Raw genomic sequence first — 17,855 nt, forward strand, 5'->3', positions numbered from 1 at the left:
GGCCCCTCAGCCTTCGGCCCTCTGCGCCGCCATGGATCTCACCGCCATCTACGAGGTGAGCCCCCGCTGATTTGCACCCCGGAGTCCCCATGCCTGACTCCTTTCTCAAGTCTCACCCTCTAGCGCCGCAAACTCCCTCCCGGGACTCTGGCTCCCTTCTCAAACTAAGCTCTTTAGCGCTTCGCACTCCGGCCGGGAGGATCCTGCCTCTTCTCAGACCAGTGTGATCCTCTGGAGGTGAAAATGGAGCCCGTGACTTTGTGGTCTCAGCCCAAACACGGGTGGGCTGGCCTTCGGAAGTGGAAAGCTGGAGGGCTTTTCTCAGGCTGGGGCTGTCTGGAGGCGGAAATGGCCCCACACCTGGCTTACCCCTAGTAGTTGCTGAGGGCGCGGTTTTGCGCGGAGGCGTTTCTGGGGCTAGAGTCTCGGAGAGGGGAAGCCGACTTCTGCTTCCCCACTCCCTAACCCAGAGGACGACTCTGGGAACTCTAAAACCCAAGAGGTCCGCACTCCTGGGTTAACTTTGTTCGCGTCTCCAACTTGTGAAACTGGAGAACCCGATGAGTGTAGTCAGATCCCGAGAGGCCCAGAGGCTTAAAATTGGAAGACAGCGGTGTGTGTCCTGACTTGATCCTGCCGGGCAGCCGGGATTCCTGGGCCCCTCGGGATGAGCTTAAGTCGCGAATATAAACTCAGAACCTCCGAATCGAGATTCTTGCGATCCGGAACCCGTATTTTTTTCCTGCGGGCGGGTGGAGTTCTAGCCAGGAACCCACAAACCGGACTGGCAAGCTTTTAGGTGCTCTGCAGCTGGGGGCGGGGCGTCACCCTGTATTTTCGGTGTCTTAACCCATCCCTGTTCCCACAGAGCCTCCTGTCGCTGAGCCCTGACCTGCCATCCTCCGACCACGGAGAGACTGAGTCCAGCCCGGGCTGGGCCACCGCGGGACTGTGGAGCCTCAACTCATCCGATTCCAGCCCGGCTGGGGTCGCTGCCCGCCTACCTGGTCGCTCCACCAGCTTGGTGGAAGGTCGCAGCTGCGGCTGGGTGCCCCCACCCCCAGGCTTTGCACCCTTGGCTCCCCGCCCAGGCCCTGAACTGTCGCCCTCACCCACCTCGCCAACTTCGACCCCCACCACCTCCTCCCGCTACAAGACTGAGTTATGTCGGACTTTCTCAGAGAGCGGGCGCTGCCGCTATGGGGCCAAGTGCCAGTTTGCCCATGGCCTGGGCGAGCTGCGCCAGGCCAGCCGCCACCCCAAGTACAAGACGGAACTCTGCCACAAGTTCTACCTCCAGGGCCGCTGCCCCTACGGCTCTCGCTGCCACTTCATCCACAACCCCAGCGAAGACCTGGCTGCCCCCGGTCACCCGCATGTGCTGCGCCAGAGTATCAGCTTCTCAGGCCTGCCCTCCGGTCGCCGAACCTCGCCACCACCACCCGGCCTAGCAGGCCCTTCCCTGTCCTCATGCTCCTTCTCGCCCTCCAGCTCCCCACCACCACCACCTGGGGACCTTCCACTTTCACCTTCTGCCTTCTCTGCTGCCCCTGGGACCCCTGTGGCCCGAAGGGACCCCACCCCGGCCTGTTGCCCGTCCTGCCGAAGGGCCACTCCCAGCAGCATCTGGGGGCCCTTGGGTGGCCTGCCTCGGAGCCCCTCTGCACACTCCCTGGGATCTGATCCTGACGAATATGCCAGCAGTGGCAGCAGCCTGGGGGGATCCGATTCACCTGTCTTCGATGCCGGGGTTTTGGGGCCACCCCAGCCAACTGCAGTTCCCCGAAGACTCCCCATCTTCAATCGTATTTCTGTTTCTGAGTGACAAGTGCCTGCCCAGTACAGATGAGCTGGATCTTAAGGGGGCCATTTCTCTTGTGCTGTGGGCACCACAAGGGGTCCCAGGGCTGTGGAGAACTGAGGGACTTAATCAAGTAGCTCCCCTCACTTTCCAGAGTGCATTAACTCACTCCCCTGACCGCATGCTGGGGCAGGTCCCCAGTGTGTGAGCTCAGGTGGTCATGGTATTAGGGGGGAGGAGTGTTTGGGGTCTTAAAAAAAGATGTAGCAAATCTGAGGGAGGCAGTGAACCCTCTTCCTCCCACCTCTCCCCTGCCCAATGCTGTGAATAATAAGCCCCCCTCTGCCCCCTTCCACTTTTCCCTAGACACGGAGGTGCCAGTGTTTGATGGTTACTGGAGCCTCCCCTGAGGAGGGGGTATCCTGGTGCTCAAATTTCCCTCCAAAAGCAAGTAGCCAAAGCCAGCGTCAACCCCCTGCTCTCCCGCCCTCGCCTTTGGGCCCTTTATTTATGACGACTTTATTTATTCTAATAGATTTTATAGTATTTATATATATTGGGTCGTCTGCTTCCCTGTATTTTTCTTCCTCTTTTTTGTAATATTGGAAACAATGGAATAATTATTGTTATAAGTAAGTATACTATAATAATATATTAAGTAATAATATATTGTTAAAAGTTTATTTTTGTGTTTTTTGGAATTTTTAAATAAAAGAAATCTGTAAGTTGGAATCCTGGCTCTTCTGCGGTCTAGAGGCGGTCAGAGAGGGGAGGAGGGTGTGGACCTTTTTAGAAGCGGGGTAGAGTCCGCCCTTAGCTCCTCCAAACCTTCCTGGAGCTGAGCCGCCTGCGGCGCTTACCTGGCAGGAAGTGACGTCACTTGCCCCGGCCGTTCACCTGAGAGGGCGGGGCCAGGTGAGGTCACCCGGGAGAAACCGGGAGAGCCAGTTCCCGGGCGTTGGTGGGGGTGGGGGGGCGCCGGCGCTCCTGTCCCGCCGGGCTCTTTGACCCAGCTCTCGGCCAGACGCGGGCGGGGACGGGATGTTTCCGTCCCTACGGGCCCGAGGGAGGAGGGCAGGGCGGAGTGGGGAGGACGGAATGTGCCGGGGCGCGAGCCCAGGGCGGGCGCGGCGGGTGGGGGAGGGGTGGCCCCGGAAGCTGGGGCGTCCTGGGGTCTCACCGCCCGGCCTTCCAGGACGCGGGAGTGTCGGGGGGACAGCTTGAAAGTTTCAGGATTCTAGGATCTCAACGTTTTGGAATCAGCGTTGGTCTCTTGGCGACTTCTAGACCCTTGGGGTCCCAGAACGTTCAGAACTGGCTTTCCGCGCCCCTAGGACCTCGGAATTCCGGAATCTTGGCCGGTCGGGGTTCGGGCAGTTCGGGATTGCGGGACCTCGACGATTCTGAGCCGCGGAAGCTCGCGGCCTCACGTTCCAGGCGGGGTGGGGGTCGCGGTAGCGAGGCCAGGGTTTGTGGGTCGCGGCCGCGTCAGGGCGGGGCCCCGGGGGAGAGCGGCGTCCTCGGACCATACAAGGCAAAGGGCGGCGGGAACCACCCTGGGGCGGAGGAGCCCAGCGCCCCGCGCCCGGAAGCCGCCCCGCGTCAGTGCCTGCGGCCCGCCCCCCTTCCGCGGAGGCCTCCCTCCGCCTCGACCCCTTTCCTCTCCTTCCCCCTCTTCCCCCCGCGCCACTTCCCTCTCCTCCTCTCTCCCTACTGCACCCCTCCTCCTCTCTCTCAGTTCCTCCTCCCCAGGCCCTCCTCCCTTCCTCTCCCCTTCTTCCCCCCTACTCCAGCCCTTCCCCAGCGCCCTTCTCCCCTTCCCCTTTTAATGTCCTTCCCTTCCTGCCCCCATTCCGTCTTCTATCCCCCCGCTTCAATTTCCTTCCCATCCCCCCTTCCTCCGCCTTCTCCCATCCCCCCTTCTTCCCTCTCCGTGCTCTTCATCCTCGCAGTTCCACTTCCCTCCTCACCCTATTTCCCCACCCTATTCCCTCCTGCGAGTGTTCTCCTCCCCTCCCCTCCCCTCCTTGCCCTCTCACTCCTCTCTGGCCCTCTCCCCTTGCCCACTGGCGGGCCCTTGCCTTTGATCTCTAACCTCCCTTACAGGAAGACCCCGCCCAGTTTTGGGAAAAGGCTCAAGTCCCCCATACCTGGAGACGAGGATTGGGAAAGAGAGACAGAAACCCAGAGACACTGGAGAGCGAGAGCAAGGCACGCAGACACTGAAAGAACAAGAAGTAACACGGTCTGGTCCTTCCCTTTGCAAAAACAGATTTTCTGCCCCTTCCAAACCAACCAACCAACCCTCACCTGAGAAAATGGCACCTACCACCAGGTACCAGTGCCAAACACCTGGGAAGCAGTCCTCTTAACACTCTTCATTCTCAAACCCTCACCCCAAAGAGCTGTAACAATGTACCCTCCTGCCTCCTCTGGTCCCTTCCCTGATCCTATCCAACATCATCTCCCACCTGAACCCCTTCCTTGTCTCCTGGCTCTGGTCCCTGCCCTGACTTTTCAACACTCCCCCTCTAGACAGCCAGAGGAAACCTGTCATGACACTTGAGTCAAATGGAATAAAAGCCAACGTCCTAAGTCCTCACCGGCTTACCCAGTCTGGCTCTCATCTTTGGTCCCTTTTGCTAGCTTCTACCGATACGTCTGACACGCTTCAGCCACTGGGCCTTTGCACAGGCTGTTCCTCTGCCTGGACTACTCCCCAGGTGTCCCAATAGCTCACTCCCCTCCTTCAGGTCTCTGCCCAAATGTGTCCTTAGTGAGATGGTCCCTGACTGCTATTGTTGCAACCCGCATCCTTCCTATGTTGCTCTACTTTTTCCATTACGTTTGTTGTTTATAACCACTTAACATATAAAATGGACTTAGATCTTTATAGCAATCTGCCTCCCCCACTAGAAAGTCAAATACTGGGGCAGAGACTTTGACTTTGTCTTGTTCACTGCTCTTATCACTCACACCTAAACTCTAAACAGAGACCAGACATACAAGGGTCACAAATTTCAGAATTTGTTAAAGTAAAAATAATAAATCGATTCGAAATGAGGAGGGACAGAGAAAACTCCAAGATACACATATACAAAATAGTACCTATGTGAGGTAATTGATGTTAACGGTTCTGGTAATTATTTCATACTTTATACACTATCTCAGGTTGTTATTTTGTACACCTTGGACTAATACAATGATATGCGGCGATTATATCTCGACAAAACTGGAGGGAAGAAATTCAAGACAGAGACAGATGGAGGAGAGAGTGTCACATACAGAGTTTGCAGAGGACACAAAAGTCTGGCATGTGCAGAAGTCTTGAACTGAGATTTGCAGACCCAGGCATCTAAGAGGCGATGCCACCCCCTGGTGACGATGAAGAGAACGGCACCTCCCACAATACAAAACACTCCCTTAGCGACCATCGTCAGAGTCCCAGGAGTCTTTCCAGCTTGAAAATTGCAAAGATCGAAACGTTCATTCCTCTAAGTGATGTAGGTGTTCGGCTCGATCAATAAGACATATAAATCTCTAAAATACTGATATGAAGAAAAGTTGCTCCAGGTGAGGATCGAACTCACAACCTCGGCATTGCTCCGCTTGCACTGCTATATAAGTACCGCGCGCTAACCGATTGCGCCACTGGAGCTTCGGCCGCACCCTCGCGTCCCGGGGTCCTTCAGTCGTTCTTGACCACGTGACCTCACTGGCTAGCTCCGCCTCATCTTTGCATATACAAATAGGAACCTTTGGGTTGGCCAATAGGAGAAAGCGCGTTACCAGTTCCGGATTCTCACGCCTCAAAGGCTCTTGCTGTAAAAGGGAAAAGTCTGAAAGGCGTTTGGAATGTGGGGGTGTAGCCTGCCTGGGACTCGCCTTCTTATGAATATTCAGAGCCTGGGGAGGAAGGGTCTTAACCCTTAGCTGGCTGGCCAGCCGGAAGGCGGCCCCTCCCCCCTGCGGGCGGGAACAGGATATGAGCCCGGGCGGCTGGGGGGAGGGGAGGCCTCGGGCGACCGCCCCCTGCCCCACAGCTGAGACCGGACTATCCAGCCCTAGATGTGGCGCCGCCACCGTCCGAGACCCGTGCCACCCATCCTGGAGCCTGAGGGGTCCAGAGTCGCAGACTCCAACAGCCCGAAACTCTGCACCGCATCCCGAGAGACCCCCGAAGCCCAGGCCCCACCCAGCGTCCAAGCTTGAGGACCCCAGACATCCAGGTGCCCAGCGCCCCCTCCTGGAGAAGCCAGGAGTCCCCTTCAGCCCCGCGCGACCCTGTAGGCCCAGCTTCCTGCACTCAGTTTCGAAGAACTTAGGATCCCAGACCGGAGTTTCCCTCTAGAGTTTCCCAGAAAGCTAAGTCCAAGACTCCCCGGGTTGGAGGAACTTGGGATACGGACTCCTAGTGTCCTACCCAGCCTGTTTAGAGCTGAAGCGCCCACTACTTCAAGGGAAAGGGACCCTGGAATTTGGGGTTCCCTGCACTCCTGCCTAGAGATGGTTTAATTCCTGCTCTTAGAGTTAGGGGAACTCAGGAATACGGACTCCCCCCCAACCCACGAACCCATCTAGAAGGCTCAGGAATTTGGGTTCCCAGCACTACAATTTGAGATTCAAGAGTCGAGGCTCCCAGCATCTTCTGCTTAGAGGACCAAAGAAATTCGGACCACTACACCCCATTTTCGGAGAGATCCCGGAGTTTGTTCTCGGAACCTGAGAGCACGAAGTTCACACCTCGGACTTGCTGAGACGCGGGAGCCCCGGTTCTGCTCCTCCTCGGAGACCGTGCGAGGGTCGAATAGCAACCGGGCTGCCTTGCTCTGGGGCTGGAGACTCCCCGGGAGGTGAGGGGGAAGGCGAGGGGCCCCGACGGGCTGGGGGAGGGGGCGGCGCCGCTGCCGCTGAACAATGAGGGGGCGTGCCGGCGGGGGGCGAGCGGAGGCGCCAGCGGGAGTTGGGGGCTAGAGGGGTGTAGGGAGGCGCTGCGGGGGAGCTGCGGCGGTGGAGACAGTGAGCGGATCGCGCAGGGACCGGCCAGAGGGGGTCGAGGACTCGGGGCCAACCGCCCCAACTCGCAGCCCGCCCCAACTCGCAGCCCTCGGCGGGGGAGGGAGCCGTCTGCAGGACCCTGGCATCCGGTTCCCCAGCCTGCTCCGCCCTCCCCTGGGACCCCGCGGCCTCCCGCCCACGGCTTTTTCCCAGCCCTGCCCCTCGCCCTCGGCTGAAGCCGGAGCCCTAACGTTCCCAGGATCCTTGAGCCCCTGGCCCCAGACACACCAGACTCATAGCTTGGGCGACTCGTTAGGTCTTCTTTGTCTCACCCTTTCCATCTTTTTCTCAGTGGTAGCTCTCCTTGTTCCCTCTTTTTGTCACTTTGTCTCTGTCTCCCCCACTAGCTTCTCCCAGGGCCCCCTCCCTGGTCTTAGCCCACACTCCTAATTCTCACCGCTCCTCCGAGGGGGGGCAGGGAGGCCTATGGGGTCCCGATAGGCAAGAAAGGGGTTTTTCTGCAGAAGCCGCTCAGCCATGCCTGAGGGAGCCCGTGGACTGGGCTTGTCCAAACCCAGCCCTCGCCTCGGCCGCAGAGGTGAAGAGTGTGACTGTGCAGCCGTGTGTGAGACTCGGACAGGTGAGCCGTCGAGGGAGGGGTGGACCTCCCTTCTTTCATTCCAGGCCCTGTGGAGCCCTCTGGAGCTGGCCCGGTGCCGGGCAGGGCTGGCAACACAGGCTGATGGAGACAGCCCCAGCCCTGCATGTCCAGAGCTCCAAGTCTGGGGGGGGGTAGACCCACCCTTCCCCAGACTGTGTTAGTCAGCAAGGGGAGCCCCGTGCAGAGGATGCGGTGGCACAAGCCCAGGGGGCTGTGGGAACCCAGTCCGGGAGGTCAAGGGAGGCTTCCTGGAAGAGGGGACACCTAAACTGAAAATTGAAAGATGAGGAGGAGTGAGTTGAGAGAAGCAGGGAAGAGTATTCCGCACAGAAGGAACAGTGTGTGCGTGAGCACACAGGTGAGAGGCAGCTGCTTCTTTAAGTAACTGAAGAAGCTGAGTTTGACGCAGTCCGCAGTGTGGCCTGGGAAGGGAGCAGAGATGGGAAAGGTCGGTAATGGCCACCTTGCCCAGGGCCCTGTGGAGCTGAGGAGTTTGGACTTTATCCCGAGGGCAGGAATGGGCCTATACTTGTGAGAGTCACAGAGTCACACAGGCAGATTAGGAAGTTCTCCCAGGCTGACATGGGGAGCTGGATTCAAGGAATGGAGGCCAGCAGTCCAGAGAGGACCCTGCCGGCAGGGGACAGGGCTGGACCGGGCAGCACAGTGAGGGGAGAAGGGAGCCCATGGGAGAGATGGTGACCGGGGTGGGTGCGTGGGGGGGGCTGAGCGCACGTACTCAGTTGGGGAGACCCCCTGATCACCTGTTCCACACCTGAGCAGCCCCTGCACCCCCCGCCATGGCCTCACCCCGAGGTTCTGGGAGCTCCACGTCCCTGAGCACGGTGGGCTCCGAGGGAGACCCGGCCCCAGGGCCTGCCCCAGCCTGCCCCGCCTCCAGGCCAGAGCCCCTTCCAGGGCCCCCCATCCGCCTGCATCTGTCACCTGTGGGGAACCCCAGTTCGGCAAAACCCTCGCGGCTGGAGCGTGTGGCCCGTGAGATCGTGGAGACAGAGCGGGCCTATGTCCGGGACCTCCGCAGCATCGTGGAGGTGAGGCAGGTGGGCACCCGAGTGCAGTGGGGTCCCAGGCCAGCCGCTCCCCCCTCGGTAATCCCAGCCATCCCCACAGGACTACCTGGGCCCTCTGCTGGATGGCGGGGTCTTGGGGCTGAGTGCGGAGCAGGTGGGCACGCTGTTTGCCAACATCGAAGACATCTATGAGTTCAGCAGGTCAGAGACAGGTGGGGTGGGCAGGGGTGTTGGCTGGGGGGGTGGTCGTGGTCAGGGGAGGCAGGCTAACATGAACCTTTGCGCCCCACGATGCCCTGTCCGAGCTGGAACATGGGGCGTCATGACATTGGGCAGGGATCAGGAGGAATGCAGGCCCTGAGATGGGTCTAGCGCTATGTCAGGTCCAGGATTGTGTTGAATTCAAGGCTCATGTGGGGCCTGAGGGCCGTGACAGTAGATCATCTGAGCCCTGAGGGTCTGACACCCCTCTCCCTGGGTCACACCCTGAGACCCCCAGGCTCATGCCAGCCGTGGCAAGATCTCAGGCCAAGGAACGTAACGCTGACCAAGGACAAAGTCTGGGGAGGTTACAGTCTTCCGTGTCATGATCAGTGGTCCCTTTACCTGGACGTGACACCTCCTTAAGAGATCCCAGCAGCCACCAGAGCCCCAGCCTCCTGGAGCCCTCCCTTGGGGGGATCCCTCACCCTTCCTTCTCCCCCACAGCGAGCTCCTGGAGGACCTGGAGGGCAGCAGCAGTGCCGGGGGCATTGCCGAATGCTTCGTGCAGAGGGTGAGGCATGAGCGGGGGGGGGGGGGGGGGGGGCTCCGCGGGAGGGGGAGCAGGCCCGGGCTAGGCATGGGAGTCATGGGGAGCTGGGAACTGAGGTCTCCCTGACTCCCTTGTTGCCCGCAGAGCGAGGATTTTGACATCTACACGTTGTACTGCATGAACTACCCAAGGTGAGGGGCGAGGAGCCCCTGCTGGGCCCCAGGCTGTGCCCCCGAGCCGATTGGCCAGCCAGCCTCCCTCCGCCCGGACCCCTCCAGCTGCCACCCCTACCAGACCTCGACAGTATCTGACTTCCCCTCCACCTGCCCCTGAACCCTGCCGGCCCCTGGCGGTTCCCAGACCCCTGCCAGTCCCCCTGACTTCTGCTGTGCCCCCAGCTCCCTGGCCCTACTCCGGGAGCTGTCGCTGTCTCCGCCAGCGGCTGTGTGGCTGCAGGAGCGCCAGGCCCAGCTCCAGCACTCCCTGCCCCTGCAGAGCTTCCTGCTCAAACCCGTTCAGCGCATCCTCAAGTACCATCTGCTGCTGCAGGTCAGCTGTCAGCCCTGGGGGCTGCTTGGGGAGGGGCAAGAGCCTGGCCACTGGCCACCTGGTGCTGCCCCTGGAGTGTGGGCCCTGGCCTAGGGATGCATCCGCCCCTAGAAACTGGGCCAGCACTTGGGGCAGGGTCTGCTGGCAGTGGGGAGCTGCCACCAGCTGATTCCACATCCTGTCTTTGCCTGTTAGTTTCTGTCTCTGGCTTGGCCTTTATACGCCTCTCTCTTGACATTCTCTCTTTTTCTGTTTCTCTTCCCTTCCCTGGGTGCCTGGTTGCTGCCCTTCAGGAGCTTGGCAAGCACTGGGCGGAGGGCCCAGATGCCGGGGGCCGGGAGATGGTGGAGGAGGCTATCGTGTCCATGACAGCGGTCGCCTGGTACATCAATGACATGAAACGCAAGCAGGAGCACGCTGCGCGCCTCCAGGTAACCCTGGGCGGGATTGGGGCCAGCTGCCTGAGGGGAGTGGGCGTGAAGGCCTTTGGGGGGTCCACAGTGCCTCGGAGGGTGGGCCGGGACCACACAGTCTGCTTGCCAAGCCCTGTGTCTTGACATGCATTCACCGCCCACTATGTGTTTCTGTGCCCGCTGCACTGGCGGGGCCCTTGCAGGAGGTGCAGCGGCGGCTGGGTGGCTGGACCGGCCCAGAGCTCAGTGCCTTTGGGGAGCTGGTGCTGGAGGGTGCATTCCGAGGTGGTGGAGGGGGCGGCCCCCGACTTCGAGGGGGTGAACGGCTGCTCTTTCTATTCTCACGGATGCTGCTTGTGGCCAAGCGCCGGGGGCCGGAATACACCTACAAGGGCCACATCTTTGTGAGTTCAGGGAGAGGGGCAGGACCAGAATGGGACCTGCAAGGCGTATTTTATACACCTTTACCTGTGTACCTACAGGTGTGACTGGGGCGGGTCTGCAGGGAAGGACAATCCAGCTTAAGGAGGCCATGTTTTCTTGGGTCCTAGGAGGGGGACAGGGTTTGAGGAGGAGGGATAAGGCCAGCAGGATGCAGAGGTGGGGAGGGCCCAGAGCAGGAAGACCTGAGTTTGTCCACCAGGCAAGCGTCTTCCTGGGGGGAGGGTTGGTGAGGGAGAGCTGAGGCCAGCCTGATGAGGAGGGTCCACGGGGGGAAAGGGGACATCGTTCTAGCGGGGTAGGAGCACATGAGGGGCCCATGGAAGAGTCTGAGGCCTCTGAGCTCACCTCCCCCCCTGCCCCTCCTCCAGTGTTGCAACCTGAGCGTGAGTGAGAGCCCTCGAGACCCCCTGGGGTTCAAGGTGTCCGATCTGACCATCCCCAAGCACCGGCACCTGCTCCAGGTAAGCACCAGGTGGGGCTGGGCAGGCAGGTTGCCCCTCGACCCTGAGACCTCACACCTGGCTCCCCATTCCACCCCCAGGCCAAAAACCAAGAAGAAAAGAGGCTGTGGATTCACTGTCTCCAGCGCCTCTTCTTCGAGAACCACCCTGCCTCCATCCCTGCCAAGGTACAGCTCTTGCCACCGCTGGGGGCCCTCAGGGTGCTGGAGGCCTGCTCCCCCTCCCCCATAATACTGAAAAACCCTGAGCTGAGCGTAGGGGGCTCTTTTAGAATGTGCTAGTTAAACTGCAGAGCGAGCTTGCCTGGGTTTCAGTCCCACCTCCAGCACATCCCTGCTTTGTGACTTTGGGCAGTTAATCTCTCTGGCCTCCCTTTCCTCACTGGGAAGAATAACTGCACCAACCTCATCGTGTCGTGGTGAGGGTTAGTCAGCCCCAGTCATGTCACCGCCTGACCCGCAGCAGCACTGATGAGCGGGAGCGTGACCCGGTTGCTCAGGCACCAGTCCCTCAACCGCCATCCTTGTCTCTTTCAGGCAAAGCAAGTTCTTCTTGAAAACAGCTTGCACTGTGAGTTGGGGGCTTGGGTTGGGGGGATGTGGAAATAGAGAAATCACTTTTTTTTTTTTTAAAGAGGGTTTTTTTTTAAAAATATTTTGTTTTTTGCTTTTCATGGCCACACGTACAGCATAGGGAAGTTCCTGGGTTAGGGGTTGAATCGGAGCTACATTTGTTGGCCTACAGCACAGCCAGATTCAAGCCCCATCTGCAGCCTGCACTGCCCCTCGAGGCAGCTGAGGGAGGCCAGGGATCAAACCTGCATCCTTGCTGACGCTGTGTTGGATTCTTAACTTGCTGAGCCACAACGGGAACTGTGAGGAATCACTTCCAAGAGAAAGTAGGTTATTAGCCCCAAATCTCTCTCTGCAGGTGCTCCCAAAAGTAAGCCTATCCCAGAGCCCCTGACACCCCCACTTGGGTCTCCCCGACCTCGAGATGCTAGAAGTTTCACCCCTGGACGAAGGAACACAGGTAAAGGAAATGGAACCCTGAGTCCCCCCACCAGTCCTCCCCCAGGAGGCTGGAGTTGGGCTCAGAGCAGGGTTGTGACCCGCCTCTCCCACAGCTCCATCACCAGGACCCGCTGCTACCCGACGCGGCCGCAGACAGTCTGGTGAGTCGTCTCTGCCTCAGAGTGAGCTAGGAGTTCCTGCTGTGGCACAGCAGGATCGGTGGCAGCATCTGTGCAGCGCCAGGACGTAGGTTCGACCCCCAACACAGTGGGTTAAGGATGCAGCAGCAGCTCAGATCTGATCCCTGGTCCGGGAACTCCGTATGCCAAGGGGCGGCCGAAAAAACAAGTGAGCTGGGCATTGGGTGGGAGCTGGCCCCTGATGTCACTGTGTCCTCCCCACAGAGCCTCTGAAGGACCCTTATGTCATGTTTCCACAGGATGGTGAGTGACCCCCAAGCCCAGCCTCGTCCCTTCCTGTCTGTCTGATTCCGCGGGTTGACCAGTGTTCATGGGGGGGGGCCGTAGGGGCAGCTCATCGCTTATAAGGAATAACACGTGTTCCTACATTTCATTCTTTTCTCTTTCTCATCTCTTCATCCCCAGCTAAGCCTAGACTCAAGGTGAGAAATATTCTGGGACAGGGTTTTGGGACCTGGACTCTGGGGTCTGATGGAGGAGGGAGCTGGAGTTCCAAAGTCCTGGGTTGGGGAGTTCCTGTCGTGGCTCAGCAGTAACGAACCCAACTAGTATCCGTGAGGACGCGGGTTCGATCCCTAGCCTCACTCAGTTGGTTAAGGATCCGGTGTTGCCGTGAGCTGTGGTGTACGTCGCAGACATGGTTCGGATCCCATGTGGCTGTGGCTGTGGCTGTGGTGTCGGCCGGCGGCTGCAAGTCCGAGTCAACCCCCTCGCCTGGGAACCTCCAGATGCCGTGGGTGTGACCCTATGAAGACAAAAAACAAAAGACAAAGTCCTGGGTCTGAAGACTAGGGGGAAGGGGAGGGGCCCTCAAGTCCTGCCCGCCTTCCCGTCCTTCCTCGCAGCACGCTGGCAGTGAGGGGGAGCTCTACCCCCACTTAGAGCCTCAGCCACCAGTTCCAGCTTCCGGACCCCCGGAGGATCTGGAGGACCCGGAGGACCCTGGACCCCCAACGCTGGACCCCTCTGGGACCTCGATCACTGAAGAAATCCTGGAGCTGCTGAACCAACGAGGCCTCCGGGATCCGGGGGTGAGCCTGGCGTCCCCCTCGTGGTGTCCTTGGGGCTCTCGGCCTGGGCAGGCCCAGACTGGGGGTCACCCTGATGCCTTTGGCTTCTTCCTCAGTGCCCACTGCAGCCACCCCACCACGACATCCCCAAGTTTCCCGGAGACTCCCAGGGGCCAAGCGACGGTGACACCCTCGCATTCCAAGCCCTGCCCAGCCGGGACTCTTCAGAAGAGGAGGAGGAAGAAGAACTGGATACGGACGAACGGGAGCCTTCCCCACTCCACGTCTTAGAGGGCCTCGAAAGTTCCAGTGCGGCTGAAATTCCCGACATTCCCAGCCTTTCCAAAAATCCTGACGTACCCAACCTCCCTGAAATTTCTAGCCTTTCTGAAATTCCCCCAATTCCCCACCTTCCCAGTCTCTCAGACATCTCCGGTGTTTTTGAAGTGCCCGGCCTTCCAGCCATGGCGAGTGTCCCCGACATCCCTGGCCTTCCCAGCACCCCCGGCCTCCCCTGCGACTCCTGGCTCCAGGGAGCTCTGCAGGAGCCGGGTGAGGCTCCAGCCTCCAGGAGAGAACTGTTCCCTGCAAGCAGTTCTGGAAAACGGGGGGAGCCCTCCGCAGAAAGGAAGGCGGGGCCAGAGGAGGGGGAGGGAGTATCATTCCCAGATTTCCAGCCCCGGGATGTCCCCTCAGACCATGGATTCGCGGAGGAGCTGGAGTTCCGCTCGTGCTCAGAAATCCGGAGCGCCTGGCAGGCTCTGGAGCAGGGGCAGCTGGCCCGGCCAGGTTTCCCCGAGCCACTGCTGATCCTGGAAGATTCGGATCTGGGTGGAGGCAGCGGGAGCGGGAAGGCGGGAGCCCCGACATCGGAGAGGTCAGCGTCCCGAGTGCGAGAGTTGGCCCGGCTTTACAGTGAGCGGATCCAGCAGATGCAGCGGGCTGAGACCCGGGCATCGGCCAATGCCCCCCGCCGCCGGCCGCGGGCTCTGGCCAAGCCCCAGCTGTTGCCCTGCCCGCCGCATGAGCAGGCCGAGCCAGGTGAGGTCCAGGTACGTGGTCGGCAGAGGTGGCCCACGCGGGGACATCCATCTCAACTCGATCCACTGTTTCTCTGTATACAGGGCCCCTTCCTGCCTTTGGACATGTGCTGGTATGTGAGCTGGCCTTCCCGCTGACCTGTGCCCAGGAATCTGTGCCCCTAAGCCCTGCAGCCCAGGTTCAAGCTGCCACACCTTTGACTAAGCAGGGAGGCTGCCTGGATGGCCGGGATCTAAAGGATTCAAGTTTGCCTGAGCAAGACCACCCGGGCACCCGGGTTCCCGCGGCTCCGCCTCTGCCTGAGCAAGGCCGCCTTTGGAACATCCCGATTCCAGCCGCCACGCCTTTACCCGAGCAGGAAGTCCCCTCAGACGGCCCGCCTCCGGCTATTACAGCTTTGTCTGATCAAGAAGTCCACCTGGAAACTCACGTTCCGGCTGCCACTCCTTTGACTGAATATAGAGGCCAAGTGGACAGCCAGGTGCCGACCTCCCCAGCTTTGCCCAAGCAGGAAAGTTGTTCTGATGTCATGGTTTTAGCCACCACTCCTATGCCCAAGGGAGAAGGCCACTTGGACAGCCAGAGCCCAACCAACACCACATTAACTCAGCAAGGAGGTTCCAGGGACGATCCGGTCCCAGCCACTGCCTGTGGCCAAGCCGTTGATCCTCAGGTCCCAGCCGACACCCCACTGCTCCCTCAACATGACCTCCCAGACACTCAGATTCTGGGTACCTCCCCTTTGCCTGCACACGGGGGCCACGAAGACTGTCAGATGCCAGCTGAGGCTGTGTTTTCCGTGCCCCAGGACCTCCCAGGTTTTCAGGTTCCAGCTGCCACACCTTTGCCCCAGCCCCAAGGCCTCACAGACACCGGGGTCCACACCCTCTCACCTTTGCCCCAGCAGGGAGGCCTCTCAGATGTCCAGGGTCCAGCTGCTGTGCCTCTGCTTCAGGAGCCACGCCTCACAGACCTGCAGGTTCAGAAACTGACACCTTTGTGGGAGCAGAAGAACCTCGCCAACAGCCACGTGTCAGCCGCTGCCCCTTTGCCTGAGCAGGGAAGCCTTCAGGATGTTCAGGGCCCGTTCCCCAGCCCAGTTCAGACCACCGTGGTTTGCTGCAAACCAGGAGGCCACTCAATCCCTCGTGTTGCCAGTTCAGAGTCTTCAGACTTGACCCCACCCCACAGTCCCCCACCCCCAACCCGTCAGCTCCTGGGCCCCAGTGCAGCTGCCCTCTCAAGATACCTGGCAGCCTCGTACATCAGCCAGAGTCTGGCCCGGCGGCAGGGGCCTGGAGGAGAGGCCCCCCCAGCCTCCCGGGGCCCTTGGTCCTCCTCTGCCCCCACATCACGGGCCCCTTCACCACCGCCCCAGCCCCAGCCCCCACCGCCCCCAGCCAGGAGGCTCAGCTACGCCACCACGGTCAACATCCACGTTGGGGGTGGCGGGCGGCTACGGCCAGCCAAGGCCCAGGTCAGGTTGAATCACCCTGCTCTCTTGGCACCCCCCCAGGAATCTGTGGGCCTTCGCAGAGCCCAGGGGGCTCCGGATGCCCCTTTCCACATGTGACCCAGGATGTTGGGCTTCTTGAAAAGCAAAGACTTCAGCCACATACCACAGAGCCTCAGAATTCACAGAGGTCCAGACACTGAATGCAGGTCCAAAAATTGCTACTGTTTCCCAATGCCTGGGATCTTTGGTGATTGGTCCTTATTACTTACCTGGATTTACCCAGCAGGGATGGGCAAGGGGAGTGTCATTAATATTTTGTTAATTAATATTATGAAGTTATGTATGTTTTCCCATGCTGGAGACAGTGGGGGATCCAGAAGACAACAGTGAATGGGAAGGTCTGACACGGCACTTAGCAGTCGTTCCGAAAATTTGGGGAATCTCAAACTCCTTTGAGAGTTACTGGAAGCATTACAATTTTGTGTATGATTTCAGAGGGTTCATGAACTGCTTGATGCCCGTCCAGGAAAACCAAGTTAAGAAGATTTGTTCCAAGCAGACCCTTTAGCAGTTCATTGGCTCAGCAGTTTATCCAGTTCATGTGTCCCAGCACCATCCACGCATCTCATCAGCTTGGCCATCGCTACATCTGTCCATCCAGCTGTTTCTTCTTCTCTCCTCCCTCCATCTCTCTTGTCTTCCAATCCGTCATCCTACCCAGATGTCTTCCTTTATTCAGCCATCTCTGCCTTGTTCATCTGTCATCCTACACCCACTCATTCCTCCATCAGTCCACTTACTATCCCACCTGCCCATCTTCTCCAGCCACCTCTGCCGTCACCCATTTGTCCCTCCCTGTTTCCGTCTCTGTCCATTCCTTTGTACACCTCATCACCTACCCACCTCCTAATCCATCAAGCCAACCGTCCAGTCATCTCTGCGACCATCCACCCAAGCGTTTTAGTCTCTTTCCATCCATCCCTCTTTAATGGGACTCTTCTGTATCCTGGTACTACAGAACTCCAGGGACAGTTCCATGCTACCACCAAAGTGGACCAGGATTGGGATTCTGGGAAAAGTGTGCACATCTGTCTTATTTCTCTTGGCAACTACTCTACCCTCACGAGTATTCTGATTCTTGTACACACACACACATACACACCTGATCCTCCCCCCTTAGTTTGGGACCTCCATGGTGCCTCAGTGTGCCCCCCCCCCAAATTAACTCAGGTGTTAGAGACAAAGGCTTTTGTGTTAAGATTATTCTGGGAGTTCCCATTGTGCCCCATGGGTAACTAACCCAACTACTGTCCGTGAGGGTGCAGGTTCAATCCCCGGTCTCACTCAGTAGGTTAAGGATCTGGCATTGCCGTGAGCTGTGTGATATAAGTTGCAGACACACCTTGGATCCTGTGTGGCTGTGGCTGTGGTGTAGGTCAGTGGCTACAGCTCCAATTCGATCCATAACTTGAGGACTTCCATATGCCACAGAAGAAAAAGAAAAAATTGTTCTGTCCCCCTCCCAGCAGTGGTATGCCTAGGGAGAAGCACAATTTATGCAATTTCTGGAGTTCTCTTGCAACACAGTTAAGGATCTGGTGGTGTCACTGCTATGGTGCAGCTTCCATCCCTGGCCGGGGAACTTCCACAGGCCATGGGCTCTGCCAAACAACAATTTAAGGAGTTCCTTCGGTCACATTAGCTTCTTTCCTCTACCACAGCTATTGTGCTGGAGAGCGTCATCTCACTTAATCATCCCTGGAATTTTCTGAGGTCGCACAGTATCCCGGCTGAGGGGAAGTCCCAGCTCTTTTAGTACTTGGTGTGTAACTTGCCTCTGAGCCTGGGTTTCCTCACCCGTACAGTGAGGACAGCTGTGTATGCCTCGCAGTATCCCTGTGAAGACCCAGAGAGCATGGCATCACTTCCCAAATGGGTTCGAGCCTGACTTACCAGGGCTCAAGTCACAGAGGCCCCAGGGTCTCCTCCCAACTCATGGACTCAGAACCGCCAAGACAAGAAC

The 17,855-nt window shown here is 58.9% G+C and overlaps 2 protein-coding genes, 1 long non-coding RNA gene and 1 other non-coding gene across 10 annotated transcripts; 2 read left to right on the forward strand and 2 right to left on the reverse strand.

Moving 5' to 3' along the window:
• ZFP36 (ZFP36 ring finger protein) lies at positions 1-2,507 on the forward strand. The gene is given in 2 exon segments (NM_001168419.1): positions 1-55; positions 869-2,507. Coding segments are annotated over 2 exon segments (981 nt in total). The 5' UTR covers positions 1-31; the 3' UTR covers positions 1,826-2,507.
• A 2,418-nt stretch (positions 2,508-4,925) lies between these two features.
• LOC146402363 (uncharacterized) lies at positions 4,926-6,610 on the reverse strand. The gene is made up of 2 exons (XR_014806178.1): positions 6,545-6,610; positions 4,926-5,623 (listed from the first exon to the last, which is right to left on the reverse strand). It is a non-coding gene; the product is annotated as an uncharacterized LOC146402363 (long non-coding RNA).
• Positions 5,367-5,459, reverse strand: TRNAI-UAU (transfer RNA isoleucine (anticodon UAU)). The gene is given in 2 exon segments: positions 5,367-5,402; positions 5,422-5,459. It is a non-coding gene; the product is annotated as a tRNA-Ile (tRNA).
• Positions 5,812-16,158, forward strand: PLEKHG2 (pleckstrin homology and RhoGEF domain containing G2). Of its 7 annotated transcripts, XM_084960473.1 has the most exons (20): positions 5,812-6,654; positions 7,324-7,439; positions 8,244-8,512; positions 8,592-8,692; positions 9,200-9,266; positions 9,390-9,436; positions 9,644-9,794; positions 10,088-10,225; positions 10,411-10,611; positions 11,020-11,112; positions 11,193-11,279; positions 11,649-11,682; positions 12,043-12,144; positions 12,239-12,286; positions 12,530-12,568; positions 12,731-12,747; positions 13,171-13,356; positions 13,452-14,376; positions 14,460-14,488; positions 14,585-16,158. In XM_084960473.1, the coding sequence occupies exons 2-20, from the start codon at positions 7,337-7,339 to the stop codon at positions 15,947-15,949; spliced, it is 4,002 nt and encodes a 1,333-aa protein (XP_084816599.1). In that variant the 5' UTR covers positions 5,812-6,654; positions 7,324-7,336; the 3' UTR covers positions 15,950-16,158. The 7 variants fall into 7 exon arrangements, 5 of the variants coding, with proteins under 5 accessions (XP_084816599.1, XP_084816597.1, XP_084816598.1 ...); XR_014806054.1 differs by lacking the exon at positions 12,731-12,747 and having other exon boundaries at positions 12,530-12,583; XM_084960471.1 differs by having other exon boundaries at positions 14,460-16,158.
• Positions 16,159-17,855: the final 1,697 nt, after the last annotated feature.

Source organism: Sus scrofa, chromosome 6 (assembly GCF_054392235.1).
Source record: "Sus scrofa isolate SSC_HxYL_T2T_F1_AM1 chromosome 6, Sscrofa_HxYL_maternal_Yorkshire_Landrace_v2.0, whole genome shotgun sequence".
NCBI classification, from domain to species: domain Eukaryota; kingdom Metazoa; phylum Chordata; class Mammalia; order Artiodactyla; family Suidae; genus Sus; species Sus scrofa.